Raw genomic sequence first — 13,190 nt, forward strand, 5'->3', positions numbered from 1 at the left:
ATTTATAATATAAATTATATTGAGGACTGGATTTTAAAAAGCTCTTCCTTTCTGAACAGTAAATATTTTTCATACAGATGAGTCATGTGACAAAAGAGAATTATTTTGCTATTTTAAGATAAACACCTCTACACACAAAAAAAAAAATCCTCTAAGAAGTTAATAAGTGCTAGCAATAAAAATAACATGAATGCCTTTACTTTGCTTCATTTAGGGCCTGATCTGAGGTGCACTGAAGTGAATAAAACAGAGAATGTTGATAGGCTTTGATTAATTTTTTTATCTATTTTTACTGCAGTGACTACTAGGAAGATGCAAACATAACAAGGCTCTCCATCTTGGTTTTGCAGGATCTGAACACTCCAAATGCAGAAATGATTTGGCAATTAACATCTTATTGGTAAGAAAAAAGTTAATGAATTATTGTTCTATCATAACTAGATCTAAAGTGAGCAAAGCTTAATAATGACATAATACTGGATTATAAAAGAGTGGCGTTGTTTATCTGTAAAGTATACTCACAATGTGATTTTTTTTGTTTGTTTTTTATGTTCTTAACTTTTTCACAAAACAAAAGTCCCAGTCTGGGTCAGAAGGATGTCAGAGGAAGTTGATCCTATCTGTTTCCCAGACCAACTTCTAAAAAACATCCCAAGCCACTACAGCAAAATCACTGATATATGTCAACTGTCACATGTAAATTCCCAAGTAAGACTGCTCATAGGAAGTTTGGAACCAATCAGAAAATGAGATTTTAAAGTTATGGTCCTGACATTTTCCATTTTCATGACATCTGTTTGGGTCGATGATCAAAACTTGAACACACCCTCTGGTCTGGTCTGCAGCCAAGGTCACGTGGGAGGGTCTTCAGCCACGTGCAATGGGAGTAGTGAGTGGCCAGATCATTGGCTTCTTTCCTTCTTCTGTGTTTCAGGACATCATTGGTCACACCCCTGATTTTTGGTCTGCTTCTGCAGCCACCACTTACACAGCTTTCCATCATCACACAGCCAAACATTGTCCTGTTGATGGCTGATGATCTCGGCATAGGGGATATAGGTTGCTATGGGAATGATACTATCAGGTAAGGAAATGGAGCACAACGTGAATAGAGCTGGTGTGTTATTTAATGTAAGACTGAAATCTTCTGCCCATCATCAGCTATCTGAGCTGTCTTCAAGTTCATTGCCTGGAGAAATAGGAGGATTTCCCATGTGTGCCATTAATGGTAAATGTAAAGCACTAGCAGGAGTATCTCACAGCCTAGTGGGCACTCCCAGGGCCAGCTCTGCTATCTGGAGCTGCTTTACTGTGGGAATACGTCAACTGTTCCTGCGTATTCCCTAATTGCCTGACATTGAGAAACAGCTAAGCTCTTGCACACACCCAAAGACTGAAATGTTGTCCCTTCTTTCAACATATCAGGCCTCATTACCTCATTTAACTCTATTTTGCCAGTCTCACATCAAAATACAGCACAAATCACTGCAATGAGATATGTTACAAGAAAATATTTCTCTTTTCAGACCCAAGGATATAGAATTTGCCTTATCTTTGAAAATTGTGCCACGATATTGCCTGCTGGCTTCTTACCGGCTTGTCAACTTCTCTGAACAAAACTAAGTTTGGTGTGATCACTCCCCTCATCCAGACGAGTTCTCAGAATCTCACCCTGATTGACAACTGCTGGCAAGTTTCTGATAGGTAGCTGATAGGGCTCTGCATGGCCAAGCGTCCACTTTGGCATAGCATCATCCCCAAGGCATGAGTTTTCTTTTCAAGAGCAGTGGGGTATATTTCTGCAAGGCCCTTCACAGGACTTGAGAAACAAAAAGGAATGATTGGCATGAAATTTATCCAGATAGCAATTGTTAATTAAGAAAGAACAAAAAAAAAGTATTTCCCCATCACTTCAGCAAATTAAAATAAAATTAAAAAATGAAATATTTCCTGGTCATCTTCAAATAGAATAAACTTTCCAAAATAAAGATAAGTATATTCTTCCCCTGAAGACTCTCTGAATGACATCTGACCGTGCTGGTTGCATTTTTAGGACCCCGAACATTGACCGCCTGGCAAAGGAAGGAGTGAGACTGACCCAACACCTTGCTGCGGCTCCACTTTGCACCCCCAGCAGAGCAGCTTTCCTCACTGGCAGATATCCCCTCCGATCAGGTTTGCCTTGCCAAACCAAGCAGCCTTTAAACATTGCTTCATTGCTGAAGGGAACAACGTCATACAATGGGCACAAAAGAAATGAGGGTGTGCAAATAAAAGGGATGCCACAGACATCTCATCCCTCACTGAGGCACACAAAGACACACCAGCTAGGCCTAGTACCTCTGGGGTGGCATCTGCATTTATGGGGCACAATGAACTGACCCCGGGGGGAAGCAGAGCAGAGAAGAACCAGCTCTGCAGAGCAGCTTGTTTCCCCCCAGCTCGCAACTTCAGTCGCCTTTTGGTGCTCTATTACACAGATTGCAGCCAGAACAGAGGTAGTACAAGTTTTTACATTCAAAAAAGTCCATACACAGAACTCGAATAATAATAACACATTTCTAAAGCACTAGTTACATTAATTTCTGTCATGAGTGATGCCTCATCAGGTATCAGAGATGGCTCAGCCCTGCAGGGAGCGGAGTAGATCTATGCAGATGTTTGTCCATTCACTCCAGTCAAGGAGAACGAATCATTTACAGGACAGTTTTGTAACCTATGTGTCAGAATTCATCCATCCTATGAAATAACATTTTGACAGCTATATTATTTTTCCCAGTTCATTTTTTGAAGAAAAAATACTACCCTGTCAAACTGCATCCCTGAGATGAAGAGGTATGAAAAACAAATAGCTCTACATGTTTCTAACAGCAACTCTGTAATGCTTGTTCTATTGCAAATGATATTCAGTGCCTTCATTCGAGAGGTATTTTGAAGCTGACGTGTCATCCTACTTTTATCATGACAGCTCCCACTGAGACAGACAGCTTGAAAACGCACATGAGCTCGTAGAGAGTCTCTCCCACTATAACAACAAGGCCACAGACGTTCAGCACTTCCTTGACAAATTGTACTTCACGTACCGATGTATGATGGGGTTATGCCAGTATATAACGCTAAATAACAGGGGGTAAACCTGCAGGTGAGGAAAAGATTGCAGTGCTAGTTAGCTAGTCTGTGGGTTTTAGAAGGCGTTTCCCAGCCACGCCACTGTGCAAGGAAATCTGGAGTTCCCAGGCAGCCTTATGCAAGCTGGAGTTTGAGGCTGACGGAGGGCTGAAGTGTCCCTGCTCTCCTGCCTGTGCTCACAGTCACACTAAGTAAGTGCACTTCATATAGCCTGGAATCCACTGTGACGCACAAAAGCTCCTATACAACTGTGCCATTACTAATAAAATAAAATTAAATAATAAAAAAATAATAAAAAATAAAATAATGGAGAGACTTAACTCTTTCTTAATCTTTTCCAGAGTCCTAGATTAATTTCCCAAAAAACAGCATTAAGGTAAACATTTAACATTATAATATCAATGAAAACAGGAAACAAGTATGTCTCCATACAAAGGTGCCCCACCAGTTATACCTACTAAGATTGTTTATTACTGTATTTTTTAGGGATAGCTGCCCCACCAGTTATACCTACTAAGATTGTTTATTACTGTATTTTTTAGGGATGGATGCTATAAACAATTACCGTGTTATTTTCTGGAACGGCGGCTCAGGAGGGCTTCCTCCAAATGAAACCACTTTTGCCAAAATACTGCAGCAGCAAGGCTACAGCACAGGACTGATAGGTATGGGGACACTCCTGAAGATGGCCTAGAATGTGTTTCACCTGCACATCTCACTCACATTTGTTTTATTTAGCAACTTCTCATACCTCAGTTGTAATATTTTCATTTCCTGATCTAAGAATATCTTGTAAGAAGTAACCCTGATCAAACAGAACCTCTCTTAAAAGAACGAACGTTTGATAAAGAGAATAATCTTTGCTGTTGACCTGCTTTCAAGCACAGCTGTGGCTGTTAAAATATATAATGGAAAATATGTTAATATTTCTTGAATACTATTCTATCAGGCATATGTTAATTATCCCAATGCTATTTCACAAAAAACAAAAACATTACTTCCACTTAAGTATGCATGCTGATGCTTTACACAGCTCAAAGCAGATTCACAACAAAAGGGAACAGCTGCTACTTAAAACAATAGAGCCAGTTCATAATATCACAGAATCTGGCCTTTCAAAAACAGAAACAAAGCAATTAATTTTTCTTTAATTACAGCGTGCCACTATAGTTCACCAAGATTTAAGTACAGCCCACAGAACATTTGCCTTCTTCAGCATTAACATGAACTCCGTTTTATTTTATGTTTTATAGGACTTTTTTTTTTAATACACTTGTAACTTTTGGTCATGACCTGGTTTCAAATAAATTAATTATCTTAGATATGTCACATAGTTCCACAGATTGATAAAACACAAACACTCCGGAGCTTAATTTTCAGCTATTTGCTTTACCTCATCCAAGCATCCAAATGTCAATATCCAAAATCTATGTCTGACACTTAAAAACATTGGCTGCACAAATAAACTGAATCTGCTAATAAAAGTGTTTGCAGGAATGGATTCGTATTCATTCAGCAGAATAAATCTAAACTATACAAGGCAATACTAAATGAAGCCCTCCAAGTATTTTAAGTTCTATATTACTGAATCTTCTTCTGTTAGTTTTGTAGCAATATTATTTTAGTTGTTTTAATCAGCTCAGAAAAAAGCCCGTGTCTGTTAGCCATGTGCTTCAGCTTGGTTTCAGCATGTAATCGCTAACAAAACAATTAGATTTGTTTCCACTTTGCCAAAGGAATTGTCCTGCAGGGAGATTGTGCTGCAAACCTCCTAGAAGCTAGCTAGCAAAATGGGCTGGCATTTTACCTGCGGTCATCTCAGCTAAAATCACACTATAGATACCAATAGCATCACTTAGTTTAACTAGATCGACAAATTCTGATGAATTGCACCGTAGGGGGTGATGTAAAGCACTGGTGATAAGTGACACCAAAAAAAGCCATGAGAACAACTTTACATTCAAGTCATGAAGCAAGAAATCTTACACAACATCTACCCACATCACCACAGCTGAATGAGCACTAAATAGACTCACCTGAACGGTTTGTGATTGTTTTGCTCTGAGCAAAGCCAGTTTAATTGCAAAGTTAAATCCTATTAGTAATCTGCAGCTTGATGTGATAACGAGACTTTTTGTTGGAAAACACTTTGCAGATTCTTTGTAGTCAGAAAGCCAACGTTGTATAACATATGCCCTCAAAGATTAATTTATCTTAATTATACACTTAGTTTATCTTCTGGAGATTTGAGTCTTCTGTAGGATGTCAGAAGCCTTTATCAACCTCATCTGGAGATTTATCTGTTGGTGTGCATCTGAAGTCCAAGGATTTGGACCGTATTTGTGAGCAATGCATCTACATATTGATTACAAACCTGTTTCATTCTATAGCTGGCTCTAAACATGTCAAGGCGTAAACTCAGTAGAGATTTTAGCTGAAAGCAATTCATCCACCTAGAATAGAATTTTCACTCTTTCTTTATATTTATATCCAAAAAGCAGCAATTTTTTCCTCTCAAGCAGTTTTTTCTGCTCCTATTGTAATGCACAGAAATTCTGTTGAAACCTGCTCAGGGTTGGCTGCTACTGTATGTATTGGTAACATGGTGAGCCATTTGTTTATGATAATATCCTTCTGTAAGTGCACGGTTCCTTACTCTACAATATGAATTAGTTGTCAATTAGTTGCAAATTAGTTTTCAAGTAAAATTCTAAAAGTTAATTTTAATCTATAGATCTGGTGTCCAAGGCCTGCATTACATCAGACATCATAAAATGCCATTAAACTGCATCTTTCTGACGGGAGGTAGATTTTGGTCGCTTGATTCAGATATTCACAAGCTTCAGTGTTTGAGCCAAATAAGCCAGCTTTTTATGTCTCCATGTACATGCCCAACCAGTCTGTTTGAATAGACTGAAGGGGAAGCAAAAGCATAGTTTTGATATGCCATTCATCATAATAGTGGACATATGTTCATAGTAAAGAACAAATTGTATTGCAAAGGGTCAGGAGATGTTCCTTTTGATAGATGAAGACTTACAGTATTTAAAAGAAGGTGGCTTTAGCTTTTTAAAATTTGATTAAATACAAATAAATGGCAAAAATATAAACCAAAGCCTTCTATTCTCATCTGGTATATGGAGATACTATTATCAGCAAAGTTACTTACACATGTGGAGAGAAATCCTGATCTCCTGAGCTCAAGTTCTTCTGGATCTGGTGGTTTGTCCGGCAAAACCACTGCTGAGCTACCAGTTACTTCAGTACGCTATCCATAGCTTCCCTTATTAGTCCGGCACCAACACGTCACTGAGTGTTGCCATAGTCCTGACATCAAGCCATTCAAAACTTTCCAGAAACAAATCTGCATAGCACCTTGAAAGTAGAGAGACAGCAGAATAATGTTATTTTGCCCTGTGCCTACAAAAGGACTTCCTCCTCCTATTTCATACCTGACGGGTCTCCAGGAAGGTCATACATTTTTGCTCAGTCCTGAAAATCTGAATTTTTCTCAATTTTTAGATCCCTTTATAGTCCAGTTTTTTACATTTGATCAAAGCTACAGGGCATGAATATGTGTACAGTGCACCAATAACTGTTGGAAATTTATAATTTGTAGAGGTTTGCTTTCATCAATAGTAAGATATATCGCATTATGTCACTTGGTATATATGTGTAGGATGAAGAAGCTGTCACAAGTAGGAAAAAAAACCAACCATTTTTGAGAAATGTTTTAGATGAGGAAAAACCCGTTTTTAAATACGATATATTTACATTTTAATATCTATATTTTCAGGGAAGTGGCATCAAGGTGTTAACTGTGAATCCCGCAACGACCACTGTCATCACCCTTTAAAACATGGGTTTGACTATTTTTATGGGATGCCTTTTACGCTAATAAGTGACTGCCAACCAACGGAAACACCGGAGATGGACAGATACTTTAGAAGGAAACTGTGGCTTTACACTCAGATGATTTGCCTCGTTACACTGACTGCTGCCCTAGGAAGACTGACTGGCTTGATTTCTGTCCGCTGGAAAACGCTGACCTACCTTGCAGGGTTTAGTCTCCTTTTCTTCATATCCTGGTTCTCAAGTTATGGGTTTGTACGATACTGGAACTGCATTATGATGAGAAACCACGAAGTTACTGAGCAACCAATGGTGACAGACAGGACTACGTCCCTTATCTTGAGAGAGTCCATTTCATTTATTGAAAGGTAAAATGTGTTTCCTTTGATCACAATTCTTCTGGTTCTTGCGTGTCTTGCAACTTTTAAAAGGCACTTTCCATGTGAAGTTTTTATAAATTTTATAATATATAGGAATATATATAGTTTTATTTATAATAAATAATATTACACAACAAATTGTATATTTAGTTTATAGTTTTATATTTCTATAAAATTTATAATTGTGGGAGTATAAGTACTACGATGCCTCTTAATTATTAAGAATATTAACAGTGATATCATATTATTAAACCAAAAAATTAGCTGCTGCTTAAGGACTTCTTTTATTCCTAGCTTCACTAAAGTTGATAATATTTCCAAATTTCCATGGATTGGATTGAATATTTTGAGGCTATATTGAGGAGGTCCGTATTCCTATTAATGAGACCAACATTGCAGCCTTACGGGGTAGCAGCTGGTGGCAGAAATGCGTGTGCGGGCCGGGGCAGGAGAAGTAGAGCTGTGACGTAGCCTTATCGTACAGACTGATAAGTGGCCAACATCTGGCAGGAGATGGACCTGCTGCCTTCGTTTCAGTAGCACAGTGGTGGTTTGCAATGGCAGAAGGTGGAGCTTTAGTCTGGGACTTTTCTATGATTCAGGGAAGAAAGAGGGTCATTTTATATAAGGCAAACATTTTATCAGATAGATCCTAATCACTGGGTTTCAACACTTTACAAAGTAAGATGCTGCTGAAATATGTATGTACAGAGATGATGCCATCTTCCATTACAACTGACCTCTGTATGTGCCTAATCACTGGGTTTCGACACTTTACAAAGTAAGATGTTGCTGAAATATGTATGTACAGAGATGATACCATCTTCCATTACAACTGACCTCTGTATGTGTTCAGAACCTTCCGCCCTAATAACAAAGTGTTGACTTCTGTTTTTTTAGAAATAAGCACAAGCCATTCCTCCTCTTTCTTTCCTTTTTACACTCCCACACCCCTCTTCTCACCACAGAGAAGTTTCTTGGGAGGAGCCAACATGGATTATACGGAGACAATGTAGAGGAGATGGACTGGATGGTGGGTAAGTCAGTCACCACAGCAAACAACAATGTCCCCAACTACCTAATACCTAGGTCTGAATATGTAATAAAAGTGCAGCTGTTATTAAAAGAAGAAGGAAGAGAAATAAAAACAAGAAGGAAAAAAGTCCTAAGCTTTTCACGAATTTCTGTCAATCTTGTATGTGCACTGTGGGCTTACGATGTTGCCTTTTAATTTTCTCCAGTCTTGGACCAAATGAGTCTTTCTGTTCAGTCAGTTTTTTTGGTCTAGTGTTTACCAGTTTTAACCATGTCTCCTTGTCCCCAGTCAAAGAGCTCTCCTGCTCTTCTTACTAAATAAGTGAGAATTATTTAGTTTTCTGTGATTATTAAAGATCAGGTAATTTCAACCTCTTATGGTTACGCCTTACCTATTTCTAAGTAGGTCTCATCAGAATGTGATGAAACTGATAAGCACATTAATTCCAGGTGTGAAACAGCAGGCTGTTTCTCTGTGACTACCGTATTCAGCAGAGTGCTCAGTATTTTTCAGCCCCATTCACAAATCCAGAAATGTTCGTCAATGTTAGCTGGTATGCCCCCAGAAATTAGATTAATGTTATTTTTCAGCCTGTTTTTTGGAGGGGAAGGAGAGTTATTTATCACCTAGCCGTGGCAGAGGGAAAGTAACCACATTTGTAACGGGGATAAGAATAAGGTACACATACAGAAAGAATTGGTTTTCAAACCTACCTGCCAAACACTTACAGAGCACAAATATAATTAAGAACATCAGAAACAGCTCAAGAATGACTTTTAAATAAAAAAGAGCTATATTATTAAAGCGTATTATATCCAGCCACTAATTTGATGCAAATACTAACTGTGGTCTAGACAATATAAGACAAGGTTACATGATATTTTTCCCTCATTTCTCACTGATGCAAAATCTCACTTTTTGGGGGCCTTGGTTCATACTTTCTTTCCATACTTTTACAGCACACACTTCTGCACTTTACAATACAGGCTTCTGGTCTGTGACTGTGGTTCTTGCACTCCTTTGATATAATATTAATAGTAAAGAAGTTACAGCATATCACAATTTTTCTGTGCTTTTACAGACAGTGAAATCACAACTACAAATCTTGATCCTAATAACTCTTCTTTTAAGCAATGAGCAGCACTACATAGATAAGAAATTACATGGATGAATTTTACAAGTCAGAGGCTAAAATGTATGTGGTGTAAGCGATATTTTTGCTATTTCAAACATACATATTTCTGTGTTTACAGGCCAGGTTCTAGATGCTATTGACAAGGAAGGCTTGAAAAATACTACACTAGTTTACTTTGCCTCTGATCATGGTGGATGGCTGGAAAGGCAAGAAGGCAAAAGGCAGCTGGGTGGCTGGAATGGAATATACAAAGGTAAGAGCTGTCAGGGACAGTAACAACCCAGCAACAACTAGTAAAGTAATCAGGACACCCCTAAAGCTTGAATAAAACTGTACGCCCAATGTGTAACACTGTTTTATCATTGAGAAGGAAATTTGTCTCATTTTAATTAGGCATTTAAAAATGTAGGCAATTCTAGCCTGTGCAGATGCTCTTCATAAGCAAACCGTCATTTCCTCATGAGGCAAATGATCACAAGTTAATTTTTATTAAGACTGTGTAACTTCTCATTAAATATTAATTGCATCTTACATCTGAACCCTTGCCTTAACTCCAACAGGTATGTTACAGTATTGCAAAAGAGAGAACTAGGCTAGGAAATCCCTTTATGCCTGAAAATTTTATCCACACTGAGTTCTGATGGGGCAATGTGTTTGTAAAACAATAGAAGAGAGTAAGTGCGTGAGGTCACTCAAGGGGTCTGATATAGTGAACACACCTTCACTGATGCTGAGAAGGAGCTTAGCAGTAAAAACAAAAGGGTAAGGAAGGCTCATAAAGGTAACATAAGCTTATGATACAATAACATTTGTCTAACACTTCATTTTAAATGAAACTGTTTTTTAATGAAAAATTATTATTTTTTTATTTAAGGTGGAAAAGCCATGGGAGGCTGGGAAGGAGGAATCCGTGTCCCAGGGATATTTAGATGGCCAGGAGTGTTACCTGCAGGCACAGTTATCGATGAACCTACAAGCCTTATGGACATTTATCCTACAGTAGTTCATCTGGCTGGAGGAGTATTACCCCAGGACAGGTACAAGTGTCTTTATTCTTCCTTCTCTCCCAAAACAGTGGAAAATCTAGTTTAGAAACACATCCTAAGAGGTTGACATTTTCTTTTTCACTCCTGCTCCTTTCTGGACACATAAATGTTACCACAGCTCAGTCACCTCTTCTCCACATTTGAGATTCAGCATCTGCCTGCAACCTTCTATGAGCACCTTCCTCATTCAGAGTTGCCAGTTCCAGCAAGAGGTGTGCAGAAGGAACGCAGTCCTGTACAGTTTACCCCAGTCTGATGGTCTCCATTTTTTCTCCTAGGGTAATTGATGGCCGGGATCTGATGCCTTTACTGCGAGGAACAGTTGAGCACTCGGAGCACGAGTTCCTGTTTCATTACTGTGGCATTCACTTACATGCCGTGCGGTGGCACCAGAAGGACAGTGAGTACAGAACTTCTTTCCCAAGAATTAGGTTCAAGCTATAGGAGGGCAAGTTTGTCCAACACATTTTTTCTGTGATTGCAGCTTTTCAGGTAGTTCCAGTTGTAAGTTGGTAAGTAACTTACTAGCATTGCCCATGTTGCATAGCACAAAGAGTTTGTTTGTGGCTTCAAGGCACGTGGCATGCCAGGCAGCCTACTGGAGCTCAGGATGGAGCTCACCCACCTCTCTGTCTGAATGCAAGCCCTAGGGAGTCCATACCCTCCTTGTTTCATGGAAAGTCCTTGCCTCAGCCCTTTGTCTGTCCTTCTGCTCCCTTAACAAGGATGCAAGCCATGGAAACCCCAAATCTTTTTTCACGTCTTCGTAAAAAACAAAGCGATAACTTAACTTGCTGAAATTTTGGGAGAAATTTCAAAACATCAGAAATCATTTTATATTATTGGTTTAGTTCTGTAGTACTTAATTGTAAATGAAATTACAATACTATATCAACTACTAAGTGTAGAGCTGAAGTACAATCAGAAACGAACTGTAGAAAAACATTTACTCTTCCAATGCCTTGTGACAACCGCCAGTGTCATTGCAGGCCTCTGTCTTTCCTGCCAGGTGGAGCCATCTGGAAGGCTCATTATGTGACCCCCATCTTCAGCCCACTCGGGGCTGGGGCTTGTTATGATAGAGGATTTTGCCCATGTTTTGGGGAAGGTGTGACCCATCATAACCCTCCACTGCTGTTTGATCTCTTGCGAGACCCTTCTGAAGCCAAACCTCTGTCAGCTGCCACCGAGCCCCTCTTTGACACTGTAATAAGGAAGATTGGAAGAGCCATAGAAGAGCATCGCAGGACGCTCACTCCAGTCCCGGAGCAGCTCTCCTTGTACAATGTGGTGTGGAAGCCGTGGCTGCAGCCGGGCTGTGGGGCGTTGCCATTCTGTTTACAATGTGGTGTGGAAGCCGTGGCTGCAGCCGTGCTGTGGGACGTTCCCATTCTGTTGGTGTGACAAGGAAAGTGATTATAATAAACTTGCCAACCTATAAAGGTAAGAACCAAACTTACTTTCTTAAAAGTGTTTTTAGATCAAGAGTGTTTTTTTCTGGGGGTGTTGATTGGTGGGTTGGTTGGTTGGTTGGTTGTTTTAATGGACCATTTATATGAGAATTATTCCTGTGAATGGCACAGTGTTTGGGAAAGGTGGCTTCAGGCTGGACACTCTCGGGCAGGGAGGAAGACAGAATGATCTGAAGAGCACGTTTTAACTTGCATCTGTTGACAACTGCATGAATAGTTCAAATGCACTGAAGCAGGCCAAGATTAGAGCTGTACAATTAATGGTATAACTTATGTTTTGCTGTTTATGAATGTATACTTAGAAGCTTTGCTTTGGTTTTTTGTTCCGAATGTCTAAGTAACTCATGAACTGAGGTCTCCCTTAACTTTGTTACCCTTACCGGTGATGCATAAGGTGCCACTATAAAAAATTTTTGCAGACATTTTGCCCGCAGTGCCTCACAGAATCTCCTTTAAAAGTAGCTTCCTTCCTTCCTTCCTTCCTTCCTTCCTTGTAGCTAGTCCCTCCAGCAGTAAGTGATGATGGCAGCCTGGGGCTAGGCCCAGGTGAGGCATAAAGCTTGGAAACGTGACAAGCTGGGTCATGGCTGCCTGTGCTTTCGGAGAAGGATGGGACTCCTCTGATTGGAGTCAGCCTCTTTTGGTGGAGACCACAAAAGGGAAAGGATTTTCCCTTTCCAAAGCTCCCATTGCACCCAGCTCCCTAAGCAGCACTTGGCAAGGGCGTAGTGGCACTGACGGTCACAGAAGTGCCACACTGATAAAGAGGTCAGTCATTTGGGCACACGACTGCACGAGTTACGTCACTGCCCATACCTCAGTCATAGCTGGCTCCTGCTAACAAGTAGTAGGTTCCGAAAAGACTCTTTGAAAGATGCCCAATACTAAGTATGAAAACAAACTCTAATTTACTATTAAAAAAAGAACTGCAGAATTAAGGTATTTTTTGCTTCACAAGTTCACAGAATCACTAAATCTTCAAGTTAATTGTTCATCCCACCAAAGAGCTAGATTTACTTAGCTCTATCTCCCTTGCTGCTGTAAATCCAGTTCTGTCTTTCATTGTGTTAAAATAGTTGTTCCTATTAAAGTGGCCTCGCAGGTAATGCTTTTCATTGTAGGGTACAATATATAACTGTT

The 13,190-nt window shown here is 39.6% G+C and overlaps 1 protein-coding gene across 2 annotated transcripts; it reads left to right on the forward strand.

The window, feature by feature from the left end:
- Positions 1-374: 374 nt before the first annotated feature.
- Positions 375-12,019, forward strand: LOC104614980 (arylsulfatase D-like). Of its 2 annotated transcripts, none has more exons than XM_010297102.1 (11): positions 375-400; positions 935-1,084; positions 2,054-2,175; positions 3,672-3,794; positions 6,926-7,349; positions 8,262-8,398; positions 9,651-9,785; positions 10,407-10,569; positions 10,857-10,978; positions 11,588-11,901; positions 11,948-12,019. In XM_010297102.1, the coding sequence occupies exons 1-11, from the start codon at positions 375-377 to the stop codon at positions 12,017-12,019; spliced, it is 1,788 nt and encodes a 595-aa protein (XP_010295404.1). The 2 variants fall into 2 exon arrangements, with proteins under 2 accessions (XP_010295404.1, XP_010295403.1); XM_010297101.1 differs by having other exon boundaries at positions 11,588-11,858; positions 11,890-12,019.
- The last annotated feature ends 1,171 nt before the right edge of the window (positions 12,020-13,190 follow it).

This window comes from Phaethon lepturus, unplaced genomic scaffold (genome assembly GCF_000687285.1).
Source record: "Phaethon lepturus isolate BGI_N335 unplaced genomic scaffold, ASM68728v1 scaffold2861, whole genome shotgun sequence".
NCBI lineage: Eukaryota > Metazoa > Chordata > Aves > Phaethontiformes > Phaethontidae > Phaethon > Phaethon lepturus.

Excerpts from the sequence above, each read along its gene's own strand:
- LOC104614980 (XM_010297101.1), top strand. The coding sequence starts at position 375 with ATGATTTGGCAATTAACATCTTATTG. Across the intron at positions 2,176-3,671 it reads CAGATATCCCCTCCGATCAG|GGATGGATGCTATAAACAAT; the intron begins GTTTGCCTTGCC and ends TGTATTTTTTAG. Across the intron at positions 11,859-11,889 it reads GTCCCGGAGCAGCTCTCCTT|CCGGGCTGTGGGGCGTTGCC; the intron begins GTACAATGTGGT and ends CCGTGGCTGCAG.